The sequence below is a fragment of the Pempheris klunzingeri genome, chromosome 15 (assembly GCF_042242105.1).
Source record: "Pempheris klunzingeri isolate RE-2024b chromosome 15, fPemKlu1.hap1, whole genome shotgun sequence".
In the NCBI taxonomy this organism is placed as follows: domain Eukaryota; kingdom Metazoa; phylum Chordata; class Actinopteri; order Acropomatiformes; family Pempheridae; genus Pempheris; species Pempheris klunzingeri.
Genome location: NC_092026.1, coordinates 19,393,002 through 19,410,446, shown reverse-complemented (window position 1 = coordinate 19,410,446; position 17,445 = coordinate 19,393,002). Strand labels below are relative to the sequence as shown.

The following is a 17,445-nucleotide window of genomic DNA, read 5'->3' as shown; positions in this document are numbered from 1 at the left end:
GTTTTCCATTACTTTGGTTTATGACTAAATATTACAAAACTGGCGACAATCCCATCAGCCTCAGCTGTGGGCTAATTTGTGAATGCTAAACTGAGATAGTTACAATGGTAAACATTATACCTGCTATATTAACACCTTTTAATGTGAGCATGTTACCGTGCTGATGTTAGCATTTAGCTTGAAGCATCACTGTGCCATTGAACAGCCTCACAAAACAGCAAGTGTGGTTGTAGATTCTTAGTATACAAAATACTCAAAGATGAATAAACCAAAGTAAAATTTTTCTATTTCTCATTTTGTCTAACCAACAGTCCGAAAATGTATTCAATTAACAGTGACAACAGATAAAAGCATGAAATCTTCTGGAACCACAAACCAGTTTGGTTAATGACATATTTATTGCAGCACTTAAGTAAGAAAGTAATGTTACAAAACCTACGAAACACCAAACTGTCAGAGTACAGGTTGCGCCGGTTGTTGCATCGCCACAATATATATGAAGATTTGATAGTGCCTCTGCAGTAACATTGAGGATTTGTGTAGTTGAAGTTAAACCATATCTCAAAAACAGTGTAATTTACAGCAAGTTTTGTTTTAAACTAAATGAAAAATGAAAAGTCTGTCTTTTGGCAGCACTCACGGGATGCAACAAATAAATATCACAACTCACCAGAAAACACGGACACCAATGCAGCACCAATAAACTGTTATCTATGCAAACCAGGAAATACGGCAATTCATGTGAAGTGCTGCTTATATAATATTTCAACTGAAACTACCGTGTGTGGATATTTAACACCTACAAATATCAGGCCATAAAGAAACTGGAGAAGCAATTCTATGGCTTATAAATCCAAGCAAGGCAATGAAATGGGTTATTAATCTAAACTATGTAATTCACTGCCTTATGAATCTATACAAGGAATAATTAAGACTCATAAATACATGATGAAATCGTGGCTTATGAATTCATAGAGGACAACACTGTATTAAGTGATACGATGACACAGACCTAAAATAAGTGCATTGCTCTTGATGATATAGTTTATATATTCAAAATGCAGACAAGGATTAGGAATCCAAACAAAAAGTAAACATTTTTTCCTTTCTGAAGGCAGGATTAGGCTCATCTTTAAAATGTACATACTCTCATAGTTTGCACAGCAATGCTATGACTTCTGACTGCATACATGCTGAGCTGATGATAATGCTCGTTTACACATGTATTGTGAACTTAACATTTACAGTTCAGGCATAATGCAATTGCCCTGAATAGCTTTCTCAAGGACACTTTAACAGATAGCACATTATACTTGTTTCTCTTCTTTGACATCTTGATTTAATTTGCAGGAATGCAGAAATTCCACCTTCCTTGTTTACTGTAATATCTTAATACAAATGCTCATTATCAAACCATTCTGGGAAAAAGCAGCAGCACATTTCTATTCAGACACACAGATGTGAGGCTCACCCTAGTGTGTTGCACTGATAATTCTGAGGGAAACTTGTTCAGGTTTAGGCTGATCTGAGAGCAGATTATCAGCTAAACACATGCAGCGGATCAATATTCACCTCGATTTCCCTGCTGCTGCTGCCTTCATCCAATCTCATCAATGATTGTTGGTTTGTTTTCCCTCCTAAGTGTGTGTTTACCGATATGACATATGACATGCAAAATATTTGCAGAATGATACAATCTGATGATAGATGGTGGATTTTCATTTTTTTCACCTGTAGTTCTGGTGAGAGGTCAAAACAGAATTTAAATTATTGAACTGAACTGTTGAGTTAAACAAGGCTGCAGTATTGATGGAGTTTGTAGAGATTTTCAGTTCACTGGTGGTTAATTACATGGCTGTCTAATGAATAACTTACAGGTTCCAATCCAAGAACTTGCATCACACACTACATTATATGTTTTGTGCTCACTGATGCATGCTTGTTTATTAAAAGTGAGGTTTTTATGTTCAGTGGTAAGAAACCGTCAACTCAGCACTTTCAAATTCAATAGTGCTGAGCAGCTGATGGCATTTGGCCAATAGCAGTTTAGCAGGTTATTTTTTTCTTTTAGAATATGTTGGACTCTGTAGGAAGATGCCAGACTTGCAACCGTCTTTGGGCTTGGATCTCAGTTTATGAAGTGTTTAGATGGCTGTGGATGAAGAGGTAGCAGAAGCCCTTTTGAATAGATGTGCTGACTCAGCACCTTTCATATCCAATACAGCTGAGCTGAACAAGCTGAACAAGAGTCGGCCAAGAGAAGATTAACATATGAGGAAAAATTTTTTTAGTCCTTTTCTGGGTGTTTAATCCAGCTCTGACTGGGATAAACAGCACTACGGATCACATTCTGTGCTACCTGCTACTGATAGCTGATCTCTAAACCTTACTTTTTCGTTTGGCTGTCGAGGGAGCGATGCAGAGAAGTCAGAATTCTGTAAAGACAAACAGCATAGACTACACACCTCATTAACTGCAAATATTATAATTTTAATTCTAATATACAGAAATATGACCAGAAATCTGGTAGCAGTTGTTGTCACAATCTGTTTGTGTCTCAGCCAGAGGCTGAACCTGACACAGTTTTGACCTTTTGCCTGTTTATGGACTTTGGCTCTTTGCCGGCTCCTTATGGGATTTGTCTGCCTGTCCTGCACAGCCTCTCTGTTTTTAACCCTTTTTTGCTTCATCACTCTGTGCTCTCATGTATTGAACTGCACAGTTCTGCCTCAGTCATCTGCATTTGGGTCCTATCCCCTACTGCCTTGCGCCAACCACCTGTTTCCAGGTAGGTTTATTATTGCTGTTGAAATGAAATGCTAATTATGTCCTTCTTAACATTTAAAACACAAATCTTCTGAGGTTGTCTTTTTAACTTGTGCCCATAGGGTTTCTGCTAATGGTGGCAGGCAACCTCGGCAGGATTTGTTGAGTTTATTTAATGTCTTTCCAGCCTGATAATTCATTGCAAGTCACATCTGTTGAGTGTTTATTAGTTAGATGTACTCATTTTTTGTGTGTTCATTAAAAAAAGTCTTTGTCGACTGGTAGCACGATGGAGCAACACTTTAGTGGATGTGTCCCCATTGTCTTAGTATCTCTTGTTCACAGGTTACATGTCCTGGTTGTGTGTTATTCCTATGTTCCACAGCTGGTGGCGGTAATGTGCTACAAAACATAGCAATACCCTTGCAAAGACAGATGTAGACAATGTAGGTTTAATATTTTTACAAAAATTGTCTCTCTTAACATATTCAATACATTAGGGCCTCAGGGCACATAAGGATACACATGTTTTTAATTCTTGAGAAATAGTGAATGTAATCATAACTGTTTATGAAAAGAGAAACTCAACTGAGTGCCGTTTTTTATTATTTTCTGTCTATGTAAAGCCTTCAGAGGCTTTCCTGTTATATAAATAACTTGACCGCAATCCTTTTTGTAGGAAATATAATGCCTGGTACAGATGACTAAATGCAATTAAAGTTCTGTGATCAAGCTGCTGACTTCAAGTAGAGCTGCAGAGACAGAAAAACACTGAACTACTGGTTCTCTGGAGCACAAAAAGGATAAGAGAAACGAGGCAATTGTGTGTGTTGTGTGTAATAGGAATATAAAGAGACAGTGACTTGTGCCAGAAGACTTGAGAAAGGACCTTGAACTCACCAACACTGAGACTAATGAGGCCAAAATTCACATGAAAACTCATACAGATTTGTACGATCAGGAGAGGATGTTTTCATAGTCCCTTTTAAAGAAAATCAACAAAGATAACCAGCCCATGGAGAATTCTGTCTGTGGAGTAAATCAGACTGCTCACCTATGAACAGCTGGCTGTTGAGCTGCAGGTGAAAGTGTCCGTCAGCAGGAGCCTCCTGCGTGGCGGCAGGAAGTCCATCCAATCGAAGCGACGCCTCCTTGACGTTCCGCTCTGCTCGGACTCGATGCCACCGGTTGTCATTCAGCGGGACGCTCGACTCAACACGGACCTCCAGAGGCCCGTTACCCACATCGAAGGAGAAAACCACCTGAGTGGAGGCTGATAGAGGGGAAGAGGTAGGAGTGATAGTAAGGAGGGTGACAGATGTAGATAATGGAGAAACAGAAGGAGGCAGAGAAGGGAAGGGGACGTAAAGAAATATCAAGAGGAAAAAAAACGTGTTCAGTGTACTATGCGAGTCATGTTTGGATGAATATTTCATTGTCATACTAACTAATTTCAGCTGTCATCTGACCATTTGTTTGTTAAACAAAGGCGCAAACTAAAAAATACTCAACTGCCTGATGATGTATCTCAGTGTATGAAGAGGTTTTTGAATTTGACTTCTACAAATCAAACTAAAGATGCAGATAATATAGTAGTTTCATTTAACCGTCACAACAAAAGTTTTTTCCTCCCAGAGCCAAACTTGATAAAGGACATACATCCAGATCTGTCAATCATTAAAAAAAAAAATTCTTGGATTAAGCAATGCAAAATAAAAATAATGGTTATATCTTTGTGAAATTTGACACTGCAGATGTTTGAGGAGACAAGTAGCCAGTCATTTCTTGTGGACAGAGAAGGCCACGGACCCAGCACCAGCATTTCATTTGTGCAAACAGGACAAGTTCATAGCATCAAAATCCATCCATCATCCATCCAGTAGGCAAGGAACAAACTTTTTGGTATTGGAATCCTGGTTTGCGCTCATCTGTTCTATTGACTGATCATCTTTGATCAATAGTCTGCGTGGAGAGCAAAAGAGGTGGAAGTCATTGGCTGAAATAGTGTTGGAACCCAACAACAATTGCCTGACAACTATTTCGTTTTTTATTAGCTTTTTTGATTTATCTGCACTCTTATGCAGATATCTGCTTAAAGAGATTAGCCTAAATGTCGGAGAAAGAAGAAGCCTTGGCCCAGATATCCGTTATCTGGTATCCAGATATCTGCTGCTACAATGGAAGCCCAGAAATATTGGCCTTTGCCCCTGCAGGCGAAATGTTCATCAGACAATTGCTGTTGGGATCCGAGACTGCATCAAAATTAATGACAATGAGACAGTGCTGAGATCTCACTTTGTGATTTAGGCATTAAAATCTGATATGAATCTTCACTTAATAGCTGCATAACTTTTACACAGCTCCTATAGTCCATCTCCGCAAAATCCACAAATGGGGAAAGAAACAGAAGTTTTTGACAGGGGGAGATGTGGGGCTCCATGAAATATAGTTTAATTACTGTCTCGCAACAAAACAACAAGTCCAAAAGAGCTTCTAACTAAGCAGACTGGGTACAGTTCTCACTGGTGGTACTTCACTGCAACTCACAGGGAAATATTATCGTTTTTCCTAAGCTACATTTAACTGAAGACCAGGTGGAAATTTGTGCACATGAAATTCTGTGACATGGAATACCCTCACATCCATTAAAATAAAAAAAAAAAAGCTCATTTGTGACGCATTACCATATGTTACACTAGCTAACTTTATAGTTCATGTCATAGCATACAGCTAAACACAACATTAAAATGCGACTATAGAATTATTCTGTTAAGAATATCTTGTTTTGCTTTTTCAAATCTGAAATAAAATAACTTTAGTAGTATTGCTACAAGTATATAAGACCTGAAAAATAAGCCTTCCACCACTGGCCTCAGCAAAGTTTCCCTCTGAGTGTCAAGAGTCAGGACCACGGACAGCTCTTTGGCCACGTTGGCACTGACCAGGTTCAGCACCAAGGACAGCATCTCAATGCTGAATGTCTGTATCTCCTCCTCTGTCAGCTCAGCCCTCTCTGTCCTCTCCACCAACAGCAAAAGATTCAGGAGAGTGCAGGCGAAACACAACATCATCCTTCATGTTGTACTGGTTGAAGGTGAGGATGTATTACTATGGGAGTGCAGAGCAAGATGAAACAATATCCCAACATCCTACTGTAACTTCATTTTTGACATTGTTCTCAGATCCCAGCACGGTGTTACAAAGCGATCGTAGGCAGCCAGCAACAGAACGCCAGTATTCAGAGCTGGAACAACCACACTGACAATGATTTCCCGGAGGAGAGAGACTATGGTGCAGCAGTGTCCCCATATTAAATTCTGTTTGTGTGTGTGTGCACATTTGTGTTTGTGTCTCTTCAAGTCCCAGTTCTGAAACTTCCTCCAAGAGGCAACACAACACAAGAAGAATCACAAAACAGGAAACTAAACCAAACTAAAAAGGTAATTGAAGTGTGAGAGCTTCAAAAGGACTCTAATAACTGATTCAAGGCATCTATAGAAGACGTGCTCAATGACACACACCACTGCTGCCCATAAATGTGTACCTCATACCATCCGCAATACTGTCATAACCATAAAATGACAAGGACACCGTGTTGGGTAATACAGCTATATTTTAAATGACTCAATATATAGCAGGCTATAAATATACATCACACATTCAGCCACATTTCCATGCCACCCATAAACTAAATCACACCCTGTTGGTTATTACTGTCATAATCTAAATGACAAACTATGGCACCCATACATGTATGCATTATGCAAGAAACAGTTATTAATGGAGGGTCACAGCTAAAATGCAGCTGAGGGCACATAAAACAACTAAATATATGAAACAAAACTGAAATGATAATGAGTTCCCCTTTTTATAGATTTTATCTTGGTTACATTTCACTAGTTGTGTTGTGAGTACAATGCTGTTCCTTTAGGGCCAGCACACGTTATGCACTGCAGTGTATGACTGTGCAAAGCATTCAGCGGCAGTCTGTGGGGGAAGAAAATTGATTGGAAAACAACAAACAATGTAACTTAAAGCACCAAAAGAAATCACAAACTCCATACAAACCAGCCTGTCAACCTCAAAAGTTGGAGGATAAATGGGTAGAAAAATGTTACCATCCTCTACTGTGCGGCATCCAGACAATTTCAAAAACTTTCATCCTAGCACTGGGAAACAAAGAAATAAAAACAAGAGCACACAGACAAAAAAACAGCTTGGTACTGCATCTTCTAACTGGACCACTATAAGACCAATAAATAGACATAAATTAACAGTTTATTCGTTTTGCTGCCATACAATAAATACACACACATCCTCTTTAACTGTGTGTTTGATTTGGATTCAGTCTTTATCCTCCAGCTCGTACTCACAGCTCAGCTCGATCCGGATGAAGTCTTTGATGCCCAGGTTTTCCAGGAACACACCGGACGAGGCCGTGGTTTTAAACAGGAAGGAGATATCTGCGCTCAGCTCTCCGTGGAAGGTGGGAAAGTGGAGGTACGACGTCTCCTTGTCGAAAAAAGCAGCGTTCCAGAAATTCTCTAAAAAACCAAAATGAAAATCGACTGTGAGACTGTAAAATGGTATCAGAATCAGAAACAGCATAATAAATCTAACTATGCTTTAAATTAATTTGTTTTAATTCATGTTTTAAAGGCATTTCTTGGCCAGAAATAACTGAATTAGAAGGTTTCTATGTGATGAAAACTGAAGACGGATTTGTTGGAAACCTTTTATATTTTCAAACAAAACCTCAGTGATAAATATCAGTGTCAGACATCCGTCATTTCCATAATAGGAAGATTTCTGTCCTCTCAGAATCATGTGTAACTAGGCAACCAGAGCTGGACTTACTGTCTCCATGACAACGGAGCGGCCCCACCCTGTAAGCGGCCTCTGACCCCGGCCTCTGTATGTCACCCAGCACCAGTGATCGTACAGGGAGGCTCTCCTTATGGGTGAGCAGGCCCGAGTCTTCAGCCCTTGAGGAAAAGAAAGAGAGGAAGCAAAAACTGTCAAGCAGTCAAATCAGAAGGAGATGACGGAGAAGTTCAACAAAAAGAAGCAAATGCAGAGGAAGAGGAGGACAAAGTTGAAGATGACTAAGTAGGAGGAGGATGAGGACATGGTGGATGTTGGATATCACTACTCTCACTCTACACTCTACTCTACTCTACTCACAAAACATAAATTATTGACATGTAAGATTTATTGATGTTTGTTTTTAATGTTACATCACTCTTGTGACAATATTACATCTTGTAACTAGCTGACATAAACATTTCAGTGTGTAGGTGCAATCTCTTGGGGACCTATTTATTCCAAAACTGAATTATAACCGTCCTGACAGTCAACATCCATCCCTGGCAGTTTTTGGAACAGCTACTCCAGAAACAAGACACCTCCTGTCCATTTACGCCCACATGCAGCTTTATGCACTTAAGATAATCCGGCTGTTAGCCTTGTTGCTGAGCAAAGTTATCTATAAAAATACATTCAGGACTGGAAGGAGGATTGTATACAGCACTTTGAGGGTCTGATGAAATATTGAAGAGCAGCAGTGGCAGCTCTGCCCTGTAAAAATAGAGACAGCGTTGCACAAACTGTTTGGATTGGGAAATGATAGAAGGAAGGAAGCGAAGTGAAGGCAGGGTTCCTTACAGCATGAGGAAAGGTTAAAACAGTTTTGTTTTTTCCTCTGCTCAATTTATCCCAGTCAATTTGTATGCATAGCTGCCAAAGTTATGAGTCAAACAAGGACAGTTTGCTAAAAATGTCCAGTGGTATACAGTTTTCATGTCATGTTCAGCGTCCTAGAAAAATTAAGATCACCAAGCGTTCAATCAGGGAGACTATTTCTCAGTTATCACATGAATTTTCTTTTCTTATATTCAGAAAGAAGACTGTTCAAGTTTTCATTCATCGTCTATCAATCGTCTTCTTGTTTTAACTTCAGAAATGTTTAGTTCTCCAAATCGTCTCCTGATCTGCAACACAAACAGTAGAACTTTGAGGTGGAATTGAAAAAAAAAAAAAAAATTATCGTTCCCCAACTTTTGAACATTTTTTAAATGTAATACAATTAACTTTAGGTATCTCCTCATTTAAAATACAATCCAATTTTTATTTACAAATGACAATAAAATGTTCAGGTCTCCTATCTAACTGTAAAAACACCAACAAGGGACAAAAGTAATACAATTATCAGCACATTAAACTGTCATTATGTCAAATCTGCCTCAAAACTTATATTTTTATTAGATAAAATTTTTGGAAAAGCCCAATAATGCATTAATGAACTCATTCCTAATATTATGTACTTAAATCGTCAATACCTTTACTGCCTGGAGTTCGAAGCAAGATAGCCTGAAAAAGCCATTACCCTGTGACTATAAATGGTGAGGAAAATGTATAAATATGTCTTTATTAAACTCATTACCACTCTTTGCGGTCAGCATCACAGTTGCAGTAGTGTTGTGGGTCCACACAGTCGCCCTGCAGGCCACAGGCACACTGCTGGCTGCCTGGCTGAGCGCCGCCCCAATAAGTCTGGAGACGACCAGGACCGGGACCCCCGAGCCACCAGCTGAACGGAGAGCCCTCTGAAACACACACAACATCAACAATTGGTACATACGTACTTTATCATGCATCAGAAAATATGTTGGTTCAATTAGCTTCAGCCTCCTATTCTAGACTATGAACTGTGGGTTTTCATTCTTTATCCTCACATGAATAACTTGTTTTTTTTTTTTGGAAACAAACAAAAATGTGCGCAGAAAGAAAATAACCAAGAGTGCTGTTTGTGAAGTCAGTTTGCTGTAGGATACCAAAGCAAATAGCAAACCATGCAAGCGACACTTTTATGGACATAATGACTTCATACTGGACCACCACATGTGAATCAGTCATACAAAGATGATACACAAACACAAAACTTTTTTTTGCTGAGTGTTGCTTTGTCTTCCCTTGGGAAAAACTGCTTTATATACCTTTGCCCTTATAGTGAAACCGAAAACACTTTGGACAAAACACTGAAGCCATGAAATAAAAAGGCCTTCTATTGTGAGTTGGGAGCATCAATAATATGAGAACATTGTGAGTTAAGGCTAGGAAAGGTCCATCCATTTCCTCATTTCCAAAAAAAAAAATCAAAAAAAAAAAAAAAAAAAATCAATGAAGTCCCTCTGCATTGCTTTTATTTCATGTATTTTGCTGGAACTTGTATTTTCAGGCATAACAACACTGAAGTATGTCCATTTCTTGTGATGCTGAAGTGCAGACTGAAGCTTTTTCGACAATTACACTTTACTGTAAGCAATTACACAAAGTACACGGAAAGTACAAAGAAGCACTGCCCCCATCCATCCATTTGTTCCTTCCCTTCCTCTTTCCTGATCTGTTCCTGTCTTGTTTTCCTGCCAACTGTCTTTGGATTATGTTGTATAACACAAATGTTGAATTTATGTAAAGTCACAAATGCTAATCATAAATAGTTTCCTGTCCACTTGGTGTTTGCCACAAGCAGTGTTGGGGAGTAACTAATTACATGTAAAGGCATCATTTGATTAGATAACATGTAACTGCAATCCATCACAGTTAGAGAGGAAAAAACATGTAACTGAATGACTACAAAGAGGTTGAATCTGAAATATTCTTCAGTAGGAAACTTATATGTAGAATATAATTGCTTTGTACATTTTCACTATTGAATAATTCTGGCTAATAATTTGTGTCAGACAAATTCGAGTATGACACCATCCCATGCTGTCTTCAACTCGGCTGGTTGAGGACGGCTGCTCTGTATGGAAGCATCGTATCACTGGGCCTCTCCGCAGTGTTGGCTAGCCCTTACCAGAGGCATGAATTATTGCTATTTCTGAGCCAGCTCTAGGTCACAAGCCCCTCGTGGGGAGGGACAGGGCTCCCTGCTTCCTGCAGCTGTCAACCAGGAAGGACTGACCTCACCTAAAAGGTGTCAAGGCGTCAACCCACATGACCTGCCTTAAAACACGGAGCCCTCAAAATCAACAGGTTTGACAGTAATCAGTGCTGAGGACTTTTCAGCTTTATTGCCCAGTTTAAAACATCTGACAGAAAAGTAATCAAATGTGAAAAGTTAAATTACTTTGTTGTAATTAAAATAATTACATTACTTATGACATTTCTACCAGGGTAACTAGAAATGACAAACCTATTACATTTCTAAAGTAACCGTCCCAACACTGGTCACAAGTGAAAACCAGTATAAACATTGTTCTTGGTTTTTCAGTGAGTCACAGCTTCATGATCAATTAATGACTTGTGCATTTTAACAAGGAGACATCATGAGAAAACAACAGAGGGAAACACAGACAAACTAATTGGTCATTCTAAAAGAAGGAAACATTCAAACAAATTGTACACAATCCATCTGTCTGGCTCATTGGTAAATGGGAAGAAAATCCTCGGAGCCTAATTACATTTGCAGGAAGGAGCGTAACAATCATTATGTTTTGTCAGGTAGACTGAGACAGATCTGTAGAGCTGCAGGAAGTTAGATTGTTTTCTTTAGGCCTTTTTGTTTCCGTACAAAATGACAGATGCCTCATAACTCACTCTGATAAACTTAGGTTCAACAGCACAAAATGTAAAACAAATGTCTGTACCATTCAGTACTTACATTTTGAGGTTTGTATCCTTGATAGGTAAATGTGAGCCAGGATGGTAAAAGAGCTGGCTAAACAGGTACCAAACAAATAGGGCTTACCTGGAGTGTTGAGGAGGCGGGACTTCCTGCAGTGGTAGGACAGTTCCTGTTCACAGTGCTCTGATTGGCTGATGGCGGCCAATAGCTGCTCCTCTTTAGCCGAGTAGTCAAAGTGAACTGAAAGCTGGTTCGCACCAGTAGATGGTCGTACCCTGGTGAGTTCTGTGTTGTTGTGCTGGATCACCATCCATGTGTGCTCCTCTGCAGATGGAAAGATAAAGAAAACACAAACATTACTTTGATGCAAATTACATTTTATGGTGGAATTTATTTTGGCTTTGTCAGCACTCTAAATTGCAAGGGAAGGGAATTTTTCTTTTTTTTCTTACATACTCTAAAAAGACAACACTGCTATATTTTCCATTTCCATCGTTGCATGTTCTCCCGTGCTTGCATGGGTTTTCTCTGGGAACTCCGGCTTCCTCCCACAGTCCAAAGACATGCAGGTTAATTGGTGACTCTAAATTGTCCATAGGTGTGAGTGTGAGCGTGAGTGGTTGTCTGTCTCTATGTGTTGGCTGGTGACCAGTCCAGGGTGTACCCCGCATCTCGCCCAAAGTCAGCTGGGATTAGGTCCAGCTCCCCTGTGACCCTGGCAGATAAGTGGTATAGATAATGGATGGATGGATGGATTTCCATTGTTAACTCATAGGAAACATCCAGTCTCACATCACCTGTGCATCTCACGTGTAAAGTGACTTGTCTATGTGGTAACATTATGGACAGCAGTCAACAAGGTGAACATGGGAAACTGAGCACTTTGAGAAAAGTTTACCAGCCCTGTGTTCCTGTTCATTCTCCTCTTTCTGTTTTTCAGTTTGGGAGGCACAGCTTGTGTTTCTAAAAGTAAGAGATACAGTTCTCTCCTCCAGTCATCTGCTGAGCTGAGGACTGTCCTGGTTTATCAGCTGATATCTCTGAGGAAAAGCTGTGTTCAGCTGTTAGGTCTAAAAAAAACTGAACTCTAACCCATGAAGCTAATTCAGTTGTGGAGTATATTTTCATACATTAGGGCTTGGCTTAGGGTTAATGCTGCTGTTGAAATGCTTTTGGTGTGGCAATATATTTTGTGGTTTGGGCTGAGGCTGTTTATATTAAGGGGAATCCTAATGCTACAGCATACGATTATATTTTAGATGCCTTTAACCTTTGTGTTTCAACATAAAAACTATTTTTTCCCAGTTTGGTGTGGAAGAACCTGACTGGCCTGCACAGAGCCCTGATCTCCTCAGCCCCAGCCAACACCTTTGGGATGAACTGGAACGCAGACTGTGAGCCAGGCCTTGTCACCCAACATCAGTGGGCAACCTCACTAATGCTCTTATAGGCTGAATGGGAGCAAATCCCTGCAGTCAAGTTCCAATTTTTTGTGGAAAGCTGTTACAGCGGCAGATTTAAAAAAAAAAGGGTTTTAGAATGAGACCTTCAACAATGTGCACAAGTCAGGTCATGATGAACAAAGACAGACTGAGAGCAAAAGGAGGAAAAAGCCACAATAATGACAGAATCATCACTATTCAAATGTATATAATTATGTAAATCCTAAAGGTGGCAAAAATTATGTATATGAAGAAAGGAGGGAAAAATAAAATCCACAAGTTCTATATCATCATGATAGAAATGATATAAAGCACCATGATGTATAGACAGGGAGATGAATGTGAGGAAGAGAAGGGAGAGCTTTGTTGAGTAGGGGGGCATGGAAGACAGAGGGGATCAGAGCGTGGATCAGAGCGTGATGATATGAGCATCATCGTTTAATTATGTAAATGTTTATCATGCAAAATGTTGAGTGATGAAGGGGAATTTGTGTGTGCGTGTGTGTGTGTGTCACCTGTCATGTTGCAGTAGACCAGCTGCGGTTTGATTGGTCCGCTGCCGTCCACGTCGATATAAAAATGTCCCGACGTGTTGCCGTTGTGTTTGTACGCCTCGCAGGATTGTTCGTACACAGCTGGGAGGAAAATAATGAGATCAGCTGCAGCGTGAATCACATCAACATCAACATCAACACATCAGCTGGCAGACGCACAAAGGAGCTGTGAGGGGATGAGATTACACACTGTGGGGGATTATGGGTGCTGCTTCATACGTCGGTATCACCACTGAATCACTGAGTGAAGAAAATCATGTTAAGTTTTATTTCTGCACCAGCGTCCCATAAAGTAAAGATTAATCTAACTGGAGGGGACAGTAAAGACTGATGGGAGGACAAAGACTCAATAAATAAAACTTTAGACCTTTATAAGCCCTGTATCTTCCTCTCTGTCTCCGTCAGTGGATCCACAGTGGTGAAAGGATCAAGCCCTTTCAGTCAAATCCATATCTAAAGGTTCCCACACTCTCCTCACTGGTTTATCTCTCCTCTTCTCCACAGCCAAAGGTTTTTTTATTCACCACATTCCCTCAGTGAGGTTAGAAAAAGGTTTTCACAGAAACATCAGCAACAAAAATGAGACCAGAGGGGAACCACATGGGAAACTCTCTTCTTTTCGTGTCGGGGATTTGACTCGAGGGAAACGACACTTTGCTGCAGTTTAATTTATCTACTCAGCATTTAGTCACAGCTACAGCCTCATTAACCTCCATCATATCTCTCACTTACAAACAGGGTTTATAAATATTCCGCAGTGGGAGGTGGGGGCACCGGGCAGCTGACACATAAAGCTCACAAAGGGGTCAGATTGTTAGAAAAAGCATGTCCCCAGGCTGCAGCTACAATAAAAACCAAGAAACAGTCTTTCTTTATACCTATCATCAGTCTCAATTTGCAGCAGCTACGCTAAAGGGGAAAAATCTGTACGACTGTAATTGCTGTGGAACTCAGAATTACAGGTTTTCTGGGTATTGAAGTTCAAAGTGTAAAGCTCATGTGGAGCTGCTAACTTTAAAAGTCTCTTACAGAATAAAAGACTAGCAATGAGAGCTCACACAAAAGTAGCAACACAGAACATTACTAGCAGTCTCCAGGTCGCTTTATTAATACAATTTCTATGCCTTGCGAGAATTAGCACACACAAAAATCCCTGTATGCAAAAGGACATTCATTATCTGCTATTCTTGCATTCACATTTTCTCGCTCACCTGAGTTTAATTTCCATTTCATCTGTCATAACTCTCTAATTTCTAATCGACGGGGCTGGACACTGATTCAGACACTGGGAGAGCAAGAAGTTACGGTTTAAATTGACATAATTAGGACGCATTTATGCAAAACACTGACAACATATTTCATCTATCCACTCTTGCATTACATTATCCACTTATAGCAACTAAAGCAGTATTTATTGTTTTTATGTTTAGCACCTGGTTAAAGTTAGGGAAAGAGTCACGTGTTTATATTATTAACGTTTAACAGGACACATTATCGTTTCCCAACCTTAACCTTAAACTCCTTTCTTGCCCAAACATAACCATACGTGGGACTCATGAGATGTGTAACCTGTGTAACCCAGCCTTCAGTGTCACACTGCACATTGCGTGCCACATCGTCCATTTCCCTACAATTTACATACAGTGTTTCTGTCAAACATAAACCAGGCAGCATAATCCAGTTTTCCTTTAAAACAAATCTGAGAAACAGAAAAGTAGTATATAACTTCTGTGTCTTGTCTCAAAGTCTATTTTGAATTGCTTTATCATTTAGTTTCATATTATACTTATTTGGTCAAAGCAAATAGTATTAGGGCACAATAGTATTTCAGCAGAGGAGAACTGGTTGGTTTCTGGGGCTCTGTGAAAAAAGCAATGGAGCTGCTATGTGCTCATCTGCTGAGTGCTCTGTACCTGATGGGTACTTAAAGGCAAAAGGGCCGATACCCAGTGCAAAAAGAGTGGGAGGAACTGGTGAGTCATTAGGGTCTGAGAGCGCTTTAATGGTTCTATCTGGCCCCCCTTTGCATTGGTTACTGTATGTGCTGACGTTTGACTGACTGGTAACTTACGGCTGTGGCAGATCGCTCCGCTGTAGCCGCTGTCAGAACAGTTACAATGGAAGACGGTCCAGGACTGACTGCAGAGCCCACCATGTTCACACCGACTGGGAGAACACCTGAGAGAGAGAGAGAGAGAGAGAGAGAGAGAGAGAGAGAGAGAGGTGGAGACAGCCAAGAAATTGCTTAAGTTTAAGTTTCTCAAGAATCTTTTTTGTTTTTTTCAGCCCACAACAATATCCTAATATGTGTGTGCGGGAGGAACTTCAAGGGTATATTTTTGCTGTCAAGGAGGGGAAAAAGAGAAATACACTGTACTGTACATTCTTTATATATAGTGAGACAGCAGATTTGAAAAATCCATTTGCTTGTTTTGGCAGCTTGAACATTTGGAAACAGTTCTGCAGGTTTTACAGCCAAAAACCTTTCAAAGAGGACAAAAGCAGCCGATGCCAATAAACACCTTTCATTCGTTCATTGTCATAAGGAGTAATCTTTCATTTGTTTGTTTGAAAAAGCAGCTGAAGCATCTTTTGTGTTAGCTGAGTCATTTTTGTTTCAATGAGTGAGCAGGTCTACTGTGTTTGTGGAAAGTTTGACAGGGAAATCTCAGGCTGAAACCTTTTGACCTCTTGAGGTCACTGTTTTTAGATGATATTGGAGAGTGATTATGCTTCCAAACTCTCACTAACCTCACAATAACAAAGTGCGCTTGAGATAAATGTCAAAATTTGTCTGTTACATAAAGCTTTTTCATGAAATGAACTGTTTACACAAGCATGTTATTTGTTTCGTGGCCAAATGTGTGTAGGAGGATCGGGAACTAGTGGAAAGAGAAAGTGTTTTATCTTTAATATTTAGAGGAGGTCATATTTTCCATTTCAGCAACATGTTGTGGGAGGTTGTTGTTTTCTAATGCTTCTAATGTTGAATGGAAAGACAATTCAGCTGAAACACTTGCACTTCTTCAGGAAGATTAAAAACCATTTCACTTCCTCACAGCTGTTTCATAGTTGCTGGCAGTATCTCCTGGACTTTGGTTGGTTAAAAACAACTTCTCCACAGTAAAACAGTCTGCTGTTACTCAGCTTTTTTAACAGATTTTTGTGCTTACATTTCTCCAAACCTCTGTCAAATTGACAGAAAAATGTCACGCTCTGGGGCCAACAAGACAGTGAACCCAAACGCTCGACTCAGAAAAGTTTCAAATTAAAGCAATGTATTAAACAAAGCAGGAACAACACGTACAATGGCGAAAAAGACTAAGACTACCCTAAGCATAAAGCGACTCTTTAAAAACTGGAGCTATAAAGACAATACAAGACTATGCTTGAAACAAAGTGAACAACAGAAAAGCAAACCTTCAGCTCAGAACTTTGAGAATGAAACACAAGGGAACGAGGAAGCTGGTTTTCATGACATGGGTACAGGACAAAGGGAGACGCAGACTATATATACACAAGGTAATGGGGAACAAGTGGAAACAATCAGGGAGGGGCTGGACAATCACAGACAGCGGGACACATGAGGACAGGAAGTAAAGACATCTGAAACGAGAGGGAGACAGTGTTACTTCAAAATAAAACCGGAAATAACAGGACAACATGAAACGAGACAAAAACTGTTAACTTAACAAAACCCAGAGGATCTTGACAAAAAATACAGATGTGTACGTGGCACGGTCTATAAATTCAATGACAATGCTGAAGTGTTTCAACATAGACCAGATATATTCATAACATGTTTTATTTACACACTTTTTAGTTGAATGCTATTATTTGACATATTATAATACAATACGTCCGCTACATCCATAATAATGTCATGTGCCACTTCCATTGTAAGACTGGGTGAAGATATTCTTTAAAATCCTTCAGTGTTTAAAGTCAGGTTCTTGATCCACACAGAGCTGATTCTGTGTCAGAACCTAGAGGAAAGTCCTCTTACACAGGGTATGTCAGTTTATCTGATCAGGATCTGCTCTCCACTTTCACT

General features: G+C 39.8%; 1 protein-coding gene across 1 annotated transcript in view; it reads right to left on the bottom strand.

Moving 5' to 3' along the window:
- The window catches only part of LOC139213840 (contactin-associated protein-like 4), a 90,683-nt gene that overhangs the window by 16,854 nt on the left and 56,384 nt on the right, over positions 1-17,445 (bottom strand). Inside the window, exons 11-17 of the mRNA XM_070844502.1 lie at positions 15,463-15,569; positions 13,353-13,472; positions 11,519-11,719; positions 9,209-9,371; positions 7,624-7,751; positions 7,140-7,310; positions 3,821-4,039 (exon numbers count right to left, since the gene is read on the bottom strand). Of these exons, the coding sequence (XP_070700603.1) occupies positions 3,821-4,039; positions 7,140-7,310; positions 7,624-7,751; positions 9,209-9,371; positions 11,519-11,719; positions 13,353-13,472; positions 15,463-15,569 (1,109 nt within the window). The remainder of the gene's footprint in view (positions 1-3,820; positions 4,040-7,139; positions 7,311-7,623; positions 7,752-9,208; positions 9,372-11,518; positions 11,720-13,352; positions 13,473-15,462; positions 15,570-17,445) is intronic.